Source organism: Micropterus dolomieu, linkage group LG17 (genome assembly GCF_021292245.1).
Source record: "Micropterus dolomieu isolate WLL.071019.BEF.003 ecotype Adirondacks linkage group LG17, ASM2129224v1, whole genome shotgun sequence".
NCBI lineage: Eukaryota > Metazoa > Chordata > Actinopteri > Centrarchiformes > Centrarchidae > Micropterus > Micropterus dolomieu.
The window spans coordinates 25,875,860-25,895,027 of NC_060166.1; the positions used below are offsets into that span (position 1 = coordinate 25,875,860).

At 41.5% G+C, this 19,168-nt stretch overlaps 1 protein-coding gene across 2 annotated transcripts in view; it reads left to right on the forward strand.

The window, feature by feature from the left end:
* Window positions 1-1,034: 1,034 nt before the first annotated feature.
* Window positions 1,035-19,168, forward strand: part of LOC123985539 (rho guanine nucleotide exchange factor 26-like) — a 33,716-nt gene continuing 15,582 nt past the window's right edge. Inside the window, exons 1-12 of one of the 2 annotated variants that reach the window (XM_046073134.1) lie at window positions 1,035-1,299; window positions 1,725-3,258; window positions 3,951-4,002; window positions 4,141-4,283; window positions 6,426-6,482; window positions 7,093-7,253; window positions 11,233-11,385; window positions 11,586-11,715; window positions 12,238-12,312; window positions 12,493-12,582; window positions 13,703-13,857; window positions 14,023-14,165. In XM_046073134.1, coding sequence (XP_045929090.1) covers window positions 1,822-3,258; window positions 3,951-4,002; window positions 4,141-4,283; window positions 6,426-6,482; window positions 7,093-7,253; window positions 11,233-11,385; window positions 11,586-11,715; window positions 12,238-12,312; window positions 12,493-12,582; window positions 13,703-13,857; window positions 14,023-14,083 — 2,514 coding nt within the window. In that variant the 5' untranslated portion in view covers window positions 1,035-1,299; window positions 1,725-1,821 and the 3' untranslated portion in view covers window positions 14,084-14,165. Of the gene's footprint in view, window positions 1,300-1,724; window positions 3,259-3,950; window positions 4,003-4,140; window positions 4,284-6,425; window positions 6,483-7,092; window positions 7,254-11,232; window positions 11,386-11,585; window positions 11,716-12,237; window positions 12,313-12,492; window positions 12,583-13,702; window positions 13,858-14,022; window positions 14,166-19,168 lie in introns of those variants that run through there. The other variant, XM_046073133.1, reaches the window with a different exon arrangement.

A 19,168-nucleotide genomic window follows, 5' to 3' on the forward strand; every position in this document is an offset into this window, starting at 1 on the left:
TACGATTGCGCCCCTTAGCGGTCAAACAGGTCAAATACTGGCGCACAAGAGCCACGCGGTGGGATACAGGATACAATCCATACAACACACATTATGTCAGCCTGACCAGTTATTTCCAGTTAAACCCATTGTAAAAGTTGTCATCCACTTTGGAGTTTTCGTGTCTCATGGTTGAGAAATTGAAAGAGGGTTATTATAAGTGTGGATTTAATGAGAAAATACTTTGTCACACAGTATTTCGCAATCTTACATTTCCAATGATGCAAGAATTAACTACAGCCTCAAACTGCTCAACAAAGCTTTTTATTGGCGCATGAATTAAAAGCTATAAATCCTCCCAGATCCTCTAATTAGTCAATAGGCCTACATTTTTGATCATCTGCAGATGTCACTACAAAAACAAACAGAAAAATGGCTATATGGTAGCCTATTGTATGTACCAAATATAGATATCGGGCAGGATGAGGTTATTATAAAGACATAGCTAGACTGTAGTGAAGTCTGTACTGAAATATTTTGGGGAAAACGTTATGTGGTTTGTCATTAGTATTAAAAAAAAGTGGATTGCTATTTCCTGCCACTGCCTCCACTCTTACTAACTAGCAGTGCTCTCACAAGTTGGCTACTTTGGGACATTTTTTGTAAAATTAGATGAAAAAGACAGTGTTTCTCACTAATGTGTGGTACTGTTGCAATTACTCAACAAAACACCCGATGGCGCACAACATCAACGTGTCATTTGAGTAGCCCAAAATGAATGCTGCAGGGATTATTTGTGTACAAAACATGTAAGTATGTTTTAAAATGGACTGTTCTTGTCCTTTACGAGTATACAGACTATGCATAGCACAATATGCTAATATAAGAAAGTTAATGACACTAAAAAGAATATTCTTCTCATCTCATCGTGCAACTTTATTAAACACTAAATGTAAAATGAAAATGCCTCCCTCCACTTCGATAACTCAAGTAATTCCCGAGTTGAGGTCCTGTGAACTTGGGAGTGATGTTCTTTCCCTCTCACTTGTGTTCAGCTCCCCTCCCTCCTCGTCTTCTTCCTCCTCCTCCTCCTCCTTCTACTGCTGCTCATAGGAACTCCTCACTGCTGCGTTTCCAGTCGCTCACAAACTTCACTGCAAATGACTCTGCGGCTCCAACTTTTGTTCCACATAACTCATTTGGTTTCGATACCCTGCTGGATTAAGCCCATAAACTTTTGTTATTCGTCCAAAGAAGTTTTTTTTTTCACGACAGCGCAGGTACAATGACCGCATTCTGCAGCAGATCGACTGATTAGGGGTAAGTTGGACCCAACACTTTAAACTTTTTTCTTCTACAGCTGATTAAGAAACGATCTGTTTATTGCTTGTCTTATCTTTTTCATGTAGCGATGTTTGTACAGATACACACAAACAAAAGAGCACATTTGTTTGGTTCAAGTGACACAAGATAAAAACACTAAACACTCTGTTGCTTTCCTTTTGGAATATTAGAGTGATTGCTCATATACAACAGGATTGTGCGAACATATACAAAAGGATTATCAGCTGTCTCTGCTGTCTTGGCTTCTGTTTTGGCAATTCAACAACTTTTTCACTCATGTGTTTCTTAAGTTTAGCTGCCACTACTGCACTGACTCCCTGTTAATGAGTAAACTTTGGGAATTTGGAAACTGCACTGAGCTCTGATACTGACTGTGAGTATTCTCTTTTGTTTACCCTTAGGAGTGAGACCCAGTTTTCTGCAGGGCTGCAGTGTTTTTGCACTGTGACCTGTAGTTTTGGACACAGATAGTGAAGTGGACACAGACACTTTAGGATCATGGATATTGGCAATGATGTGGATTTGTCCAATAAAAACATCACCCCATTGTGGAAACGCCGCACAGACTATTATAAAAAACCAGAGGACTCAAGCAAACCCAAACCGCGACCTGTCAGTTACCACATAAATGGGGACATGACGGAGGACAGCGAGACTTCCTTCACCTTGAGCCAGCCTGCTGAGAGACTGGTGGTCACTCCTCCGTGTTGGGGCAAAAATACTGTTGTGTTGAAGCACGTTCTGCACAAGCCCTCCCGGAAATCCCGAGTAGTTCGAAGCATCAGCATCGGGCACCTCTCCAACGGACTCTTCTCACTGTCCAAATTTAGGTCTGAGGATAGCAGATCCGCTTCACTGGACAATAGAGTGTGTAATGGAAACTGTGACGGTAGAAAAGTGACAGTATGGCCGGAAAAGGGTCTTCAGGACCCCCAGAAAGGCATGTCCAGTCCATTCAGTCTGAGCTCACAGAAAGACCAGATAGCATTTGGGACGAGCTCGTCCTCACCCGAAGCTGTTCGTCTTCAGCGTTCCTCTCCTGTCCTGTCTCCACGTACTCCTAACTACAACCACCCTGAGCTGTCCTCCTTTTCATCTGCATCAAGCCCCTCTCCTCCAGCCCGGCGCACTCCCTCCCACAGCTCCACCTCCAGCATCCCCTCCCTCTCTTCCCTTACCTCCTCAGACCCTCCAACCCCACGCTCCCCGTCGCCGGCAGACAGAGGCCAGGCAATCCTTAGACAGTCCTCATCTTCGCCCGCATCTTCACAGGACACCAGGCATGCCTCTTCCTCTTCTTCCTCCATTTCGTCCACCTCACCCTCTCCTTCACTTTCACCGTCTATCTCTCCCCCTCCCTCCATTGTTCTCAGCACCCACAGTCCTGCTGCCCTGAAGATGGGCACTCAGCAGCTCATCCCCAAGGGCTTAGCATCTGATATTCGGCAGAACAAGGTGCCTCCCTCTGGGCAGCAAGGCCATGGTTTGGCAGGGCTGCTGGGGTTGGATCATTCCAAGCGAGCGTTGAAAGCCCTCAGCATGGTGGAAACAGGAACCTACTTTTCTACAGTAGGGGGCCACGGTGAGATGGATGGGGAAAGTGAAAGCACAGGGACACTAAGAAGAGGCCTGAGGAGTACGTCCTACAGGAGGGCCGTTGTGAGTGGAGTAGACTTAGAAGTCCCGTCGGTAGATCCAAAGGCCCATCGGTTGTCCCACCCTGTCATCAAAGGGCTAGATGGGGATAAACCAGATTCACCAGTCACCCCATCAAGTCCTGGCACTGTAAGCCTCACTATCCCAGGAACAGCCAAGCCTGCGAGCCCTGTGTCACCCACACTTTCCAGCCCTGGGACACCCAAATCTGTCAGCCCCAGAATCTCAAATCCTGCTAGCCGTGGGATAGAAAAGCCTACCAGCACAGGGAAAAACAAGGTGAGTAAAACTGTCCCAAAAGTAAACAATTATAAACTGTCAAGTTTTGACTGAATGTCTTGCGATCTGAATTTTGCCATGTTGTACATTTTTGGGTTAATTTGTGTTTCTCATAAAGAGTATACTAAACTCAGCTAAACATACTCGACTGGCTCTATATAACAAAATATTAATGCCAAAAGAAATTACATATACAACCCTGTTACCCTGTGAAATTTGGCATTGCAGTTACTTTTTAGCAGCCATCTCTTAACTCAGTTAATCAGTCCATCTGATGGATTTATATTTGATTGTGCACAAAGATAGCTTCAACATGGATTTCAGTATTGGAGGGGTACAGTCTGAATGGTAAAATTACAACATAGGCCAGTATTGTGGAACAAACTTAGCAGCAGCAGAAGTCCGTACAAGGCCTTACAAGGACACAATTAATGTGGTTGTTTGGAAACATGACATAATGTGACACCATGTCCTCACATACACACTTATATACACAGTGGCTCTGTAATGAGACAGGGGACAATGAAGGAGATCAACAGAAAGAGCATAGACAGGTCATAGACAGGTGATAGAGGTCCTCAAGTCTATTTCATTGAAAGTTTGTGTGTGTGTGTGTGTGTGTGTGTGCGCGCGCCTGCTTGGTCCCTTAGAGTTGTCTAAGTCATTACCTTTTTGTTGCGTTTCTCTGTCAGAGTCCAGATAAGAAGAAAATTTTGACCAGTCAGCGGACGTTTGACAGTGAGGGTGAGAATCTGTTTTGTTTCCGCCATACTTTTCTCTCCATTTTACTCTTTTTAGTGTCTGTTCTCTTTGCCCTTTCTGCCTCGCTCTCAAACGAACAATACCTTCCTTCAACATCTGTCTAAAAAAACTGTGTTTCAGAAGAGGAGCTGTACCAGAATTACCAGGAGAAGGCATTACATGATGACTCAGATGAGGATGCAGATTCGAGAGAACCCAAACCTGATAACGGCATTGTGGTGCAGTACAGACCTATACGTATCTCCTGGAGTCAACTCAGTGTGGTCAGACATAATTCTTACATCTTTTTCACTCTTTCTCTACATCCAGTATACGGACATACATACAGTATACACTGTGCTGTGGCTGTGAAGTCTTGGAATGCTAGTGCTCTGAAGAATGCTGTCATCTCCAGTTTGGCCACAGTCCGTACTCATCCTCCCACTGTTTCTGCGTTCCTCTGCCCCTCACTCTGTTTATCAGGGAGTACAGAAGCATATCTTCTAGGACTCGGGTGGGCAGGGAGGCAGAGTCAGCCAGACCCACAGGAAGTTTTGGAAGCACTGCTGGGCCTAGTGCCAGTGGGTTGGCAAACTCTACAGCCTTGTCAGACTGCAAATATGCTTAAAATGTTGCCTCTACAGAGAAGTGCGGTGACTCTGCATTACGTAATATAGTTAAGGATTGGAATGGAGGGATAGAGGAATACAGAGGAAAGGATTGAGCTAATTTAGTTTTCTACTTCCCATCATTCCCATCAGTTTACTTGTTTACTTGTGCAGCAGCAAAAACAGGCGAGGGCATAGACGGAGCCAATTAGTATTAGCAGAGAACGATATGCACTTGGACTGTAATGAATGGGAAATTGGATTCAAAGTATACTACATTCAGACGATCTGGCTGTTTTTGTTTTTTTTAAATTGAGCTGAGTTGGATTTTACCAGGCTGACAGGACCTAGCTCTCTTCTTCCATCATAGCTGCTTTACAGCTTTGGATCTGTTAGTGTGAATGTGTTTGGCCAGACAATACATGATGTAACACTGCAGGATTCTTTCGCATTTTGGTGAATATGCTGGCACGTTGTTGATGACACACAGCTGTCCTGATGTGACATCAATGATGAGTTTAGTTCCAGTGAAGCCAAGAACCAGATATACAAGTTTTCATTGTGTGAGTTTTGCATTTCCAACACATTTTCTCACTCAGCTCCTCCCTTCTCTTACTGTCCCCGTAGCACCTAACGAGGTTTCCATGAAATGTCACACCTCAGAATTTTCATATTTCCAGAAATCACCACCTGTACTTTCAGAAGGTGGAGCTGTCCTGTAGCTTAATACTCCAATGACCCCATGTTGCCTGAAGTTTTGTTTGTTTTATTCAGCTTCAAACACGGAAACATAGATAAAAGCTTTAAAAAGAGATCTTATCATTTACTATTGATTAATGCCTAATTCCTAACTGTGTTTCAGTACACCCAGTCGAACTGTAAAACAGGTTGAAGTTCAGTTGGCACAACATGGCGCATGGTTGATAGCACACTAAAACCTTAAAGCCTTACATCAATAGCTGGTTTTGCTGATATAGAGTGTCGAAGGTTTAGCAGAAGGGAAAGTTATAGCAAGAGAAGTAATAAACATGATGTGTGAACGGAATAGAAAGAAAGTGCTGCAAGAGATATTTGGTCTGGTGCAGGTTTGTTTGTCCTCTGTGTTTGCTGAGGGCTGAAGGGCAGATACCAGAGAGAAGGAAGGCTCCTCCAGGATCATTATCACTTCCCTGTTTGTGCCGAAACAGGATGAGAAGCTAGTGGAAATAAGGAAAGATGGCCTCTTGGAATTCCTGCCTGCATGTGTGATCTGGTGTAATGTGAATGCGCCCTAGATCACACTGGTTATACGTGGTGAAACATGAGATGGAGGCATGCTTTTTATTCAACCTTGCCTCCAGTTTGGCAAAGCCACAGGCTGCTTAATTCAGTGGCACTCCACATCCAGTTAATTCAAGAAGATTGCTTTGTTTCAGTCTTATTTAAATATTTCTGGACCAAATCTTGGCAGCCACATACCAACACGCACATATACTTTTCTGTTAACCATATGCGGCCAAATGACATTTTACCTTCAGTTTTTTCTATTTTTGCACTTGCCCTGAGGCTCTTAATTCAGTGAAGATCTTTCTTTTCATTTGGCTTTCTTTTCAGTGTGGTATGCAAAGTGCTCCTTTGTTTGTGTGTGAGGACAACAGTTGCACACAAACACATATATGCACACATATCTGCTATAAATTCAAAGGGCCCTTGAAATGAAACAAACTCCGTAGTCAAACAAGTGTGACTTTGTTTTTGAAATCTTTTCACAACTTTAAAATCATTATTCAGAAGTTGTTTATTCATTTATTTTTTAAACAAATTGTGTTTTCTATTTAGGTCAAGAAACGTGGTCTCTGTGACCAGATGACTCAGGAGGAACGCAAAAGGCAAGAGGTAGGAATCACAGTATAAACCAATTCTGGGCTAGATGCACATTAAGAGCTAAGAGTTACCAAGCACTGAGGGAGTCTGGTACTCCATTTGGTCTCTGTAAACTCCTCTAGACCAATCAAAAGCTGTTAAAGGAGCACAGCAGGAAACATGCATCATGGACTATTATATCTTTAAAGCAGACGCATTGTAAATAGAAGGAGAAAGACATGTTCCGGTAAATATTTACCTTTGGAGACAGATGAGATGAAACATTAAATTGTTGGACAAATACTTGAAAGTGCTTAGACATGCATGGTATTGTTAAAAAGTATTCCAAGCATGAATGTAGAGTATAGGTATGTCAAGCATGTTCATGACAGAGCCCATCTCATACAGCAGTGAGTGAGTCAGACCTAGTCGGATGACAAAAGCATGCAAAGTCTCAATAGAATGTAATAAATTCAATATTGTGAGGACTACCCCCCCCCCACCTCCACACACACACACAGACACACACACAGACACACACACACACACACACACACACACACACATACACACAAACATGAATAGTCCCCTCTTTTCAGTCTCACAGTCTTGGTTTCCCCTTCTCTCTGTTGCTCTTCATCAGGCCATTTTTGAGGTGATTTCGTCAGAGCACTCTTATCTGCACAGTCTGGAGATCCTGATCCGCATGTTCAAGAACTCTGCAGAGCTCAGCGAGGCCATGACCAAGACCGAACACCACCACCTCTTCTCCAACATTGCCGATGTCTGTGAAGCTAGCAAAAAGTAAGTGTGTGGTTGCGTTGTTGTAATGTGTATCTTTTCTAGACATATCTTATCAGATGTATATTGTTTTGTGTTTTCATCTTTGGTGCTCTTGCATGTTTGTAGAACTTTTTTTGACAGTTTGTCTCATTCACTTTGGTGCATTTCTCGAATCATCTTTAACATTTGCTAACCAATAAGTGCATTTCTCTAAACAGATTGCACAAACATCATAACACAGTGGATTACATGCTCAAAATCCTTAGTCTGTCTCTCAAAAGTAAATATTAATGTCAGTGAACATGTCAGTGCCTTCAGAATAACAACCCCTTGTGACATTGATTGTAAACAAGACAGTCAAAATGTTTAGCCATGTTATATTATTAGCCATAGCTATATTATTATATTGTCAATATAACAGAAGTTCTCTGGAAGTATTTGCTTATGTAAACTATGGCTAAAGTTTGGATGACAATAATTGAAAATGCACAAGGCTGCGCTTGTTGAGTATGGCAAATATCTGTTTCATCAGTACAAAGTTATACATTGCAAGAGTTTGGACAGGATTCATAGTTAAACTGTAATTTGTTGACAGAGCATGTCATGAAATGTGATACAGAAAAGAAAAAGACAGTACTTTTACAGCACTGCAGAGCACAATGGAAAAAATTACAAAATTAGGAATGTAAACATGGGAAACCCTTAGGCTGTCATTCCTGTCGGTTTGGCCACAGATACTCATTCTCATCACAACGAATATCTTCACCAATTCAGGACACCTTTACAAAAAAAAAGTCTAATAGACAGTGCAATGAGCTAATGCCTAGATGTTTTGGGGATGTAAAAATATTCAACAGAGAACTAGTATAATACATTGTGATCAACATGACATAAGCGATTGATAATGTAGGAAACTGCAGACAATTGTACATAATCATTTAAGCATTTCAAAAGAATGAGTAATTCCTTTTAGGATGTACACAAGTGATGAGATGTTTTGAGAATTTCAATTCTGATCTGAGAAATACCAAAGTGACTGAGAAAAACTGTAATATCAAAAACCTTTTAAAAAGTTTTGTGTTTACATGCTGTTTTAGGCTCCTCTTACATATTCCTGAAATGTCTATCAGTGGTTTGTGGTAAAAGAGCTAAATCATTTTCTTATTTAATAGCACTTAAGAGCTGGCGGACCGCACTCATTCCATGTGATGTGTGTCTGTAAACACTATTAATTGTACGGTGATACCATTCCTTTAGCCTGACGTTCTAGCTCCAGTAAGCAGCACTGAGCTGTTTCCTGTGCGTATGTGAGGTCACATGCTGATAGACAGAAAACAGAGCCTGAGAAGAAGCAAGGGGCACATTGAGTGGAACAACAAGAAACAAAATTTGCTGCTATGAGCCCTCTGAGTTTACCCATCCATTATGATTTACAGTGCATTCGTGTGAGCTGTGTAATGATGTTATAGGCCAGGTAACCATGAACTTGCTCCCTCTGCACCATTATTTCTACAAGTAATTGATAGAAGAATTTCTGACCCCATATGTTGTTGTGCCATGTGTTTTTATTATTTTTATAAAATTACTATTCACTATGATAAACTGTTTAATGCGTGAATATTCCTAGGTCAGTAGTCATTATGATAACAGCTGGTCTGAAACTGTTCCCCGTGGCTGCCGTCACGTATCCTTCTGTAAAGTTATTGCTGCATTGATTGTCAGTCTACAAGCCTACTATAGAGACTAAAGACTCCACATTTAGTCCAAGGTCCAAGGTTTTTTCACACTTCCCTCCCTTAGCCCCACTGAGCCTGCTCTGCCAACACGTTGTAACCAAGTTTCCAAGGTTATATTTTTTTAAAAACCAGTGTTAATATCACACTCTAAACCAAGGCTAACACCACAGCAGTGTGACATGTCGACGTCCAATCAGATTATTCTGATGTGCCAAGTCAAATGCAATGAGTGCTCTGAATATGTTAACCCTGGGCTTTTGTTTTCATGTGTGACCTCTTAACCAGAGGCTTGCTGGAAGCTCTGGGCTCATAAATCTAAGCGTGAAATTAGGTTAAGCCAGCCGTAGTCTTTCTTTTGCCTAGGCTGTGTCATAAGCCTTTTTAAGACATTTTACTGAGTTTTAGTTTATCGTGGCTTTGTGTGTGTGTGTGTGTGTGTGTGTGTGTGTGTGTGTGTGCATACTTGCAGAGCATTCACTGCCTCCCCTGTGCAACTGTTCATGACATTTGCTCAACGATTCAATGTCAGGACTGTGGCTCCCTCCACAGACAGAAATATTTCACATTTTTTATTGCATACAGCATACCATCTACATTTGAGCGAACAAACATTACTCCTCACTTTCTGCAGCTTATTAATAACCGATATATAACCGATCTGACTTTTTCAGTCCCAATACCTATACCTGGGCTTTGGGTATCAGCCCATACAAAGTACCAATCCAATACCAGTGTAACATTATTAAGCTGGATTCCTTACTGTGAAGAAGAGACTGGGAATCATTCTTTTATGTCCAAGGCAACATCAGGCTTGACTTAAGCATTGCTTCCTAACTTTGTAAAATAAATTGCGATGTTGGCTCTCTAGGCAAATTGTTCAGGTCCACCGGCGCAGATCAGCCACATAAATCACCCCCCTTGTCACTGATACCCCATCCAGCGATTTCAGTCAGTATCGGGCCGATATGTGATATCAGTTTTGGATCAGTGCATCCCTACTTATTAGGTACATTGGGATAAAAATCCCTCAAAAATTTCTTACTGTATTCAAACATGCTGCATCCCATCTCACTCCCCTTTCTCATTCCTATACACAGGCCACACACATTAAAGCAATACTTTACCCTCCCCACTTAAATACTTAAACCTGTATATCCCCAGGGAGGAGAGTGGAGGGCACAGAGACGGAGAGACAGTAGCTCTTATTATAAAAAAAATTACTTGTTGCACTGGTTAAGCAAGATATTATGCTTGGAACAGATAGTCAGCCTCTCAAAGAAAATAGCAGAAATATTGCACCACCTGCAGGCTCCTGTGTAGTCTGTGTGTGATGGTGAGTGGGAGGACTGTTTAGTATTTTAAACGCAGGTGGTGTGTGGTTGTATTTCACTTGCAGCCCAGGGATATGACATACCTCATTCATTCCCGTACCATATTCTGAATGCTGATTCAAAAAAGTGTATTCTTCTGCTGGTAGAACTCTTACATTTTCATTTATAATTCTTAGTTTGCAGACTAATTTTGGGCATGTCCCTTTCACCCTGTTTTAACTCCCCTTCTTTGACCTCTTCCCTCAGCACAGCATGCTGTTATTGGGGTCAGTGAGTTTTGCCCCAGGTGGGAGCTCAGCCTGAACTCGAGCAGCTTTGACCTGTTAAATACCTGAATGCACCTTTAGGACATGGGCCAGAGGACAGGGCAACGTGTGTGTGTGTGTGTGTGTGTGTGTGTGTGTGTGTTTTCTGTTTTCCTGTGTGCTCATGCCCTGATTAGAAAAGGTATAGTTCAGAGAGTACAAGGTCAGGCTACGCGGTCACAAGAAGCATTGTTTTTTTGCATCTGCGTGTGGAGGTTGTAGGGATGGGTAGGGAGCTCAAACTCAGTCCAACTGGTCAAGGTCAGCGTCCTGTGTCTGTGAACACCTTCCTGTTTGTCACCATGGATTGTGCATGCACAAACACTTATTCTCTTGAAGCTGGCCATGTGGCGTGCCGTTAAAACCGGCCATCTGGTGGTGCTCAGGAAGAGGAAAAGCCTCTGTGTTATGGTTAATGGTAGGCTATGTCTATTTTAAAAGGCAGGGAGTTCCTCTCTTGTGATCCTACAGTGGGTTTAGACGAAAGGTGTTGGCGGTGCTTCCTGACTTTGTATCTGTCAGTGCATCCTATATTTTCCTCAGTGCGGGATGACTTATGATTTGATGCTTCTGACTCATGTACCATATGAATCCCCGACATACTGACCCGTGTTCATCCTGTGTTCAGGTTCTTTAAGGAACTGGAAGAAAGACACCAACAGAACATAGTGATCGATGACATCAGCGACATTGTTTGCAAGCATGCCCAGGCGAACTTTGATCCCTACATCACATACTGCTCCAATGAGGTCTACCAGCAGCGAACTCTGCAGAGGCTGGTGTGAGTGACCGAGCAAACACACATAAATATAACATCTGTTGTTCTTATCATATATCTTATGGATATGAGCCAACATAACTGTTCTAAGACTTTGAACAAGGGAATTTGCTCTTCCTCCCACTCACTTTTTCTTCTTTCTCTGTGTATCATCAGTTCCTGCTCCATCTGAACACCCAGTCGCTCTCTGTCCTCTCTTGCAGGTCCAAGAATCCAGTTTTTAAGGAGGTGCTGACCAGGATAGAGGGCCACCCAGATTGCAGGAACCTCCCCATGATCTCCTTCCTCATCCTGCCCATGCAGAGGATCACTCGCTTGCCCCTGCTCATGGATGTGAGTGCAGGCATATAGTAGCATGAGCTTTGGAATTTCAAGACTTTGACTTTTGCACAACAGTTTGTTTATTCATTTGGGCCTGACTGACTCTACATGGGATGGATTCTAACCTCAAAGATGTTTGTGTGGCCTTACATCATTCCCTCACTCTCTTAACTAGTTTAACTTCTCTCTCTTCCTTTTATTGGTTCTTTTCTTCTTCAGTTTTATGCTTCTTATTATTCCATTCCTACTGCGCCTCCCTGTCCCTGCTTTCATCCCGTCTCCCCTGTCTTCTGTCAGTGTCTCCCTAGGGACTCTGGGGTTTGTGCTTGTACACTCAGAGGCTTTTGGATCCTGAGAAAGTTTGGTTTCAATTAATTTCTTCCCACAGCTTCCTTTAGGCATTAATGTTTTATCAGGCCTTTGATAGAGTGTGGTATGCATGGGTACAGTGAATTGTTGTGGACATTTGCTCATGAACGTGTTTACATTATACATTTGTTCAAGTCATTTGAGCTCTGACTCCCTGTGTTGCAGACAATTTGTCAGAAGACACAAAAAGACTTGGACCAATATGAAGAGTGTAAGAGGGCTTTACAAGCAGTTAGCAAGGTGTGTGGTGAAATGTTATACAAACTCATTGTGGATTTTATGTTGTTGCGCGTGTGTGTATGTATATATGTGTATAAATATATATATATTTGAGTACATCATAGTATGCAGGTATTTTACGACAAATGAGTACAAGTACATTGATTAACAGACACTGTGTACATTTGTGTGTGAGAGCAGGTGGTAAGAAAGTGTAATGAAGGAGCTCGCACAATGGAGAGAACAGAGATGATGTATACCATCAACTCTCAGCTGGAGTTCAAGATCAAGGTAGGAACATGGCGTAAAATACCTCAAATTGTTACACAGTTGAGGGAGCGTTTCTGTTGACAAGATAATTCTGGTTAAGAACTGACATGACATGACTATGATGTTAAGCATCATAGTTCGACATTTTGGGTAATGCGCTTATTCCTTTTCTTGTTAAGAGATAACCACCATATGTGTCCTTTTAAACATGAAGCTACAGCCAGCCAGTAAGCTTAGTTTAGCATCAAGACTGGAAAAAAGGGGGAAACACATAGCCTGACTCTGTCTAAAGGTAGCAAAATCCTCCCACCAGCACAACTGAAGCTCACTAATTAATCCAGTGGAGTTTTTGACCTTCAGTAGTGCTGTAGAGCAGATTATTAGGTCCACATTTTGTTGAACTGAGGCAGGCAATTGTTAGACACAACAATGCATTGTGGTAAAACTGAATGTAAACGTCACAGGGCACCATAACATGTTATATCTAATTTCTTTAATCCAAAGTATAAAAAGTTGCACCTTTACTGTCAGACTGTTTCCTGAGCTGGAGTCACTGTGTCCAATAAAGCTCAGATGAGCTGGTGATATTGGGTGGATTTCATTACTAATAGAGAGAACCTTGTTAGCTGTTTCCCCCCATTTCTAATCTTCATTCTAAGCTAAGTTAACTGGCTACTAGTTATTGCTTCAAATTTACGCAGTGGTATTGATCTCCTCATCTAACTCTGGGCAATAAAGCAAATAAGTGTATTTCCTAAAATGTTGGACTATTTCTTGTCTATTTATTAAATATTTAAATCATAGGCTTATGCAGTCATGTACACACATGCAGACAGCAATACAGAGACTACACACCACCGTAACTCACTTGGCGAGTATCAATGCACATAATGCACACAAGGCTTGGCAGGCTCAAGTGTGTCTAAGTAATGTGGGAAATAGCTGTTGGCGCAATTGGGATTCACAGATGTCTAGCGAAACATATTCTCAGTCTGCAAAGCCAGCTGTTCACACAGGAACACACAAACTGTGATTTAGCATTTCCTGACAGCACCAACATTACGGACATTTTAAAATGCTTTATTGGTTAGAATTGTTGCCTTTTCCTGTTAATCACATTCTCTTTCTTCTTTTCCTCCAGCCTTTCCCCCTGGTCTCATCCTCCAGGTGGATGGTAAAGAGAGGAGAGCTGACTGCATTTGTGGAGGAAAACGGCATCTTCCACAAGCGGATGTCACGGCAACAGGTCTATTTCTTCCTCTTCAATGACGTCCTCATCGTCACCAGGAAGAAGAGGTGAGTCTGTCTAAGACTGCGTGTAACTGTTAGACTGTTCTTTGTTGTATTTAGCTGATCTAAGTGTGGCCTTGTTGTGCAGGATTTGCTCATGACTCACCTGTTCTGACATGTTGAGGGTGAAAGTGTAACCAAAAGCCTTTGTTTTTCACTGTGTGAGTGCAGAACCGCATATGGCGAAGACCTTGAGTGCACGGCGTGTAATATGGTTTTCTCCATGTTTTAACTTGTCCTGGGAAAGCCGTTAAGTTGAAGAACAATTATCGAGCTGAAATGAAAGACACTGTGTGAAGTAGGGGTGTGACGAGATCTCGGGGCCCCGCTACTTTTAAATGTTTTCCATTTTGTGACTTTTGGTCAAATAAAAGACATTCATTTTCATATTTTTCATCATTGAAGCTTTCTTAAAAATGGTGTTAACATCTTTCTGGTTTTGCTCTCGTGAACCCAATATCATTTATTGTCTTGTCTTGCGATCTAAGTGTATTATCCCACCGTCATTACCGGCAGGGTTGAGAAAGTCAAGAGGGATTGGCATCTGCAGATGTTACTGTAGAAACAGATTGATCATCCACACTACCCCCCCACCCCTCCTTAATAGGTTTGTTTATTACGCTGAACAGGTGCAGTTACCTGAATCTGCTACGACTTGGCATTATGAATCTGTTTTTCTGAATGTTGTTAGAGTTTCAACATGTCTTGGTGCCATGACTCATGTGGAGCTAGGCAGACCTGCTCATTGTCAGGCCTGTCAGTGAGCCTGCTCACCCCTCCACTGTTCTTCCTAGTTTTATGCAGCACCATGAAGCAGGCCATAAAGAGGACTTCCTTGAAATGATGTGGTTTTCATTTGCGTGTGTGTACTGTGGGTGTGTGCTTGCACTGTGTCTATTTGTGCCAAAGAAATATCCTTTCCCGTCCGTCTCCCTCTGTGTCTGGAACTGATTTTACCGCCACTCACAGACTTAAGAATTCCTAAAAATCACTGAAAAAAGAAAAGAGGCATTCCATATGATATTGTTCTGGGAATCTGATCAGGGATGGCAGACTCCACCAGTGTGTGGTGTCAGGCAGTGTTTGGAAGAGGGATTTGGGAAAGGGAGTGCTCCAGAATCGGAGTGTGTATTTGTGCGTGTGTGTGCGTTTGAATGGGAGAAGCTGTTATAATATTGGTTTGTGCTGCGGGGAGCGCTGGAGCCCTGCTGTGGCACGGTACTCTACTGCTCTCCATCTGCAGTAATCAAAACAAAAATACACGAGGGGTACAGGAGCCATGCGCAGCCAGGTCACAAACCCTCCTAGACATAATGGTATAATAGCTCTTTCCCTTGTCTTCATGACTCCAAGTGTGTGTAGCTGGGTAGTAGTGGGGGTGTGGGTTAGCTTACAAGCAGTTCACTGCGCTTTGTTGCCAAATGCAATAATGTTGTGTACCCTTTCGGCTTCTTCTTTTCTCATCATTAAGAATACCATGATCACCAGAAGGAAGGTTTGAAAGGTCAAAGCCACAGCACTTAGCCTACACAGTAGGAAGAAAACATACTCATGACCTTTAGAATGTTTTCAGTTTTATAGGCCTATATTTCTTAATACAGAGCGCACACTGCTGCCTGCGGTTGGGGTTTAATAGTGTTTAAGTGAAAGTGAATCTAGTATCATATCCACTTTCAGATCTCTTATCAAATCTGAATTAGTTCTGCTTTTAACAATTTTAAGTAACAAAAGGTTCTATATCTGAGCTGTAACAAGTAGTAGATTGACATAACGGGCAACTATTTTGATTTGTTAAAGGCATTTTAAGCACAAACGCTAAACATTCTCTGCTTCCAGTTTCTCCAATGTGAGGATTTGCTGTGTTAGTTCCAGCCCTATAACAATTATTGACGAACACAAAATTAAAGTTTGACATTGAAATGTCTGGTTTTGCTTACTTATTTGATATTGTTTGTACTTTCCTCTTTGCTGGTTATGAAAGGAGAGAAAATAAAAGTGTCAATAAAAGATTTGTTCAACTCTTAGCTTAACAGATCTACTTATTTTATCAGCTTTGAATTGGATCCAAAATGGAACTGGTTATTGGAAACCAACCCTGAGTAAGACTGAGCTATTGTCACGCAGCAGGGAAAGTGTTGATCTGCTGCACTCTGGAACTCACAGGAACACTTACATAACACTGAGTCCACACCAGCTGGCTCCTCTCTCATCTTCACTTCCCCACCATTTTTCCAGTATGATGCTGGGCATCATATAAACATTCAGTATTGTTAAGGTTTCCATCTCTACCTCTTCTCAGCTTTTTTCTTTCTCTATCCTATCCTTTCTTTTTAGTAGTCATGGACTTGTGTTTTTTTTGTCTATCATATCCTTTCTGTGTATGCGTGCAAGTGTGTAATCCCAACACATTCTGTTCTAGTTTTTTCCCCCTCCTTCTGTTTGTTTGACTATGCCATAGTCTCAACACTCCTACTTTGAACCGTGTGTGTGTGTGTGTGTGTGTGTGTGTGTGTGTGTGTGTGTGCGAACGCTCCACTTGGAGTCTTATCTCAACATTTCTCAGAAGATTTGTTAATTCTGCTTGTGTGTTGAAGAACTGGTTGTACACTACTAAGATGCTGGCACAGTTGTGATGATGTGTGGTAGATGCCTGTGCTATCTATTTGGCCAGAGTGATTTTCTTTCCAGTGAGCGTGTGTGTTCGCTTCCGTGTAAGTAGCTCATGAGATGGCCAAGCAGCAGATAGGATTTCTTTCTTCTATTATTTCAGTTTCTAACACCCTTCTCCCACATTTCTACATTGGATGTCTCAACTATTTACCACCATCATTCATCTATTTAGCAATAATCCAACACTGTACACCCACCCACCCACACAAATGAGAAAACTCTCCCCACAAACATGCAGATTCCCTAACCATCCCATTCTCCAGTGTCATGTAAATGGCATTCCAGGCAATTTACCTGTAAGGCTGTCAGTAGCCAAAATGGTAATGACCCTAAAATTCAGCTAACAAATGATGATCTGGTATTTTATTTTAGGAACTCATGTGGGATCATTAGGATTCTGGTTTACATGAAGTTGAAATGTTTTCAGGTGAAAATTAATGTTTTGAAGAAGTTGTATTCTAAACAGCATTCAGATGTTTATGATTCACATTTGGGTAAACTAATAGGTTAATTCATGGATTATTATAGGTTTTTAAAAAGGATTAGGGGTTAAGGAGTAAAACTCCATTATGAGCAGCTTGTGGTTACAGTTGGATGCAGCTTTAGCGCAAATATTTTGCTCGCTTTCCTGCCCACTCCCACTGCTTTTATCTGATTTGTCTCTCCCTGTACTTTCTTTCTCCTATTCTAAGAGGTCTAAGTGGTTTGTGGCCAACAGGATTGAGCTTGATTGATTAGTAGCCAATAGGGGTTGATGAGTAACAGTTGAACCTTGTTGAGAGCCTCTCAACCATGTCCATGGATTCTCCAACCAGTCAACCCCAGAATGCCCCCAACCGTGTGTGTGTGTGTGTGTGCGCGCGCGCAGCATGAATGTGAACACTAATGGATATGCTGGCCTATAAGAAGGTGGTTTCCTGTCCAGTAAGCTTGGCTTCTGTTTTAGTCTGAGGTTGATAACGTATGTGGGCTGGACTTGAGCTCCTGTTCATCAGAACACAATGAAAACAAACGCGCACACACACACACACATACACTTTTTCTCCAGGTTCAGTGCTGCATTAGAGTTAACCTACCATGTTTCACAATCAACTCCAGATGTTTCTAGCTGTGTACTGCTAGACACTGGGTCATGCCTAGGTAAAGGTACTCATGGGAAATGTAGGCATGAACGAAAGAAACCAGGGGGCAGCTGATTTAATGTAAGGATATGTAGCCAGCTGAATGTTCGGACTTTTGACTGGCACCAAATCTGAGACATAATGCGACCTTTGATTTTAGTAATCCATGTGAATTCCATTAGCTACACAGCCTTTAGCCTCTCAGGGGTTTTTAAGCTGAGGTACCATGAAATTAGATCTTTACTGAAAACAGTGAGCTTAAATTTGGTGTGTGAGAGGTAGTGAATGGAAGGATGAAAATCTGCAAATATTATGTGTTTCACATGTAATTTTGTACTCGTTCTATATAAACATTTTGATTTTTCATTTGATTTAACAACAACATGGAATACTTTTTTTATTAAAGCTCCAGTCGGTGACTGGTGTTAAATGTTACAGTCTGCATTCCTGTCTCTGGCTGAAGGGTATATTACACCAATTGTGGAGTGGAGCAGAAAAGTTACCATATGGGAACAGAGAAACACAAAATGTAATTCCAAAAATTCAAAATGAGGACCAAGTATCTTGTCTAAATGTTTGTTAGAAATGTTGTACCAAGGGGAGAGAAGCTACTGAATCCACATTTATGTTTGAATACTATCCTGCCAGAAGAGTATCAGAATATCTGGATATTTATAGCCTTTATTATTTATTTTGGTATATATATAATGGTTACTTTTTTATTTATTTATATGTAACTCAAAGTAAACAGTTACAGTTTTATCTTGAAATTACAAATTGAATAATGAAATTTTCTTTTTTTGTGCATTGGCTAGAGGGATACACTTTCAGGAAAAATGTTTCTCCACTGAAGCAACAATATGTGTTCGAGTATGTAAGATGACATGACAAAGTCATTTCATAATACATACAGTAACTGTATATATCTGTACAACTCTGTTTGTATGTGTTGGTTTGTGTGGTGCGCTTTCGTGTAGTAGAACTGTTGATTTATCTTTCTCTATATAATAATAATAATAATCCTTATTTGTAGAGCACTTTTCAAAAACAAGTTACAAAGTGCTTTAACAAGTGTAAAGAATAATACAAAAAAAAAAGATAAGAGCATGAAAATTTAATATAAAATTAGTAAAATACTATAAAATAAAAGGGATAAAATAAAGTCAAATAAGATCGGGAAAAGCTCTCCTATAAAAGTATGTTTTAAGAAGGGACTTAAAAGAGTTCACTGACTCAGCCGACCTGATTTCCTCGGGCAGGCTGTTCCAGAGCCTCGGGGCCCTGACAGCAAACGCTCTGTCCCCTTTAGTTTTCAGTCGAGACTCTGGAACAGACAACAGACCTCTGCCCGAGGATCTCAAGGTACGTGCTGGTGCGTATGGGACTAAAAGGTCAGAAATATAACAAGGCGAGAGACCATGAAGAGCTTTAAAAGTGATCAATAGAATTTTAAAGTCAATTCTAAAACATACTGGGAGCCAGTGTAATGAAGCTAAAATAGGAGTAATGTGGTCATATTTCTTTGT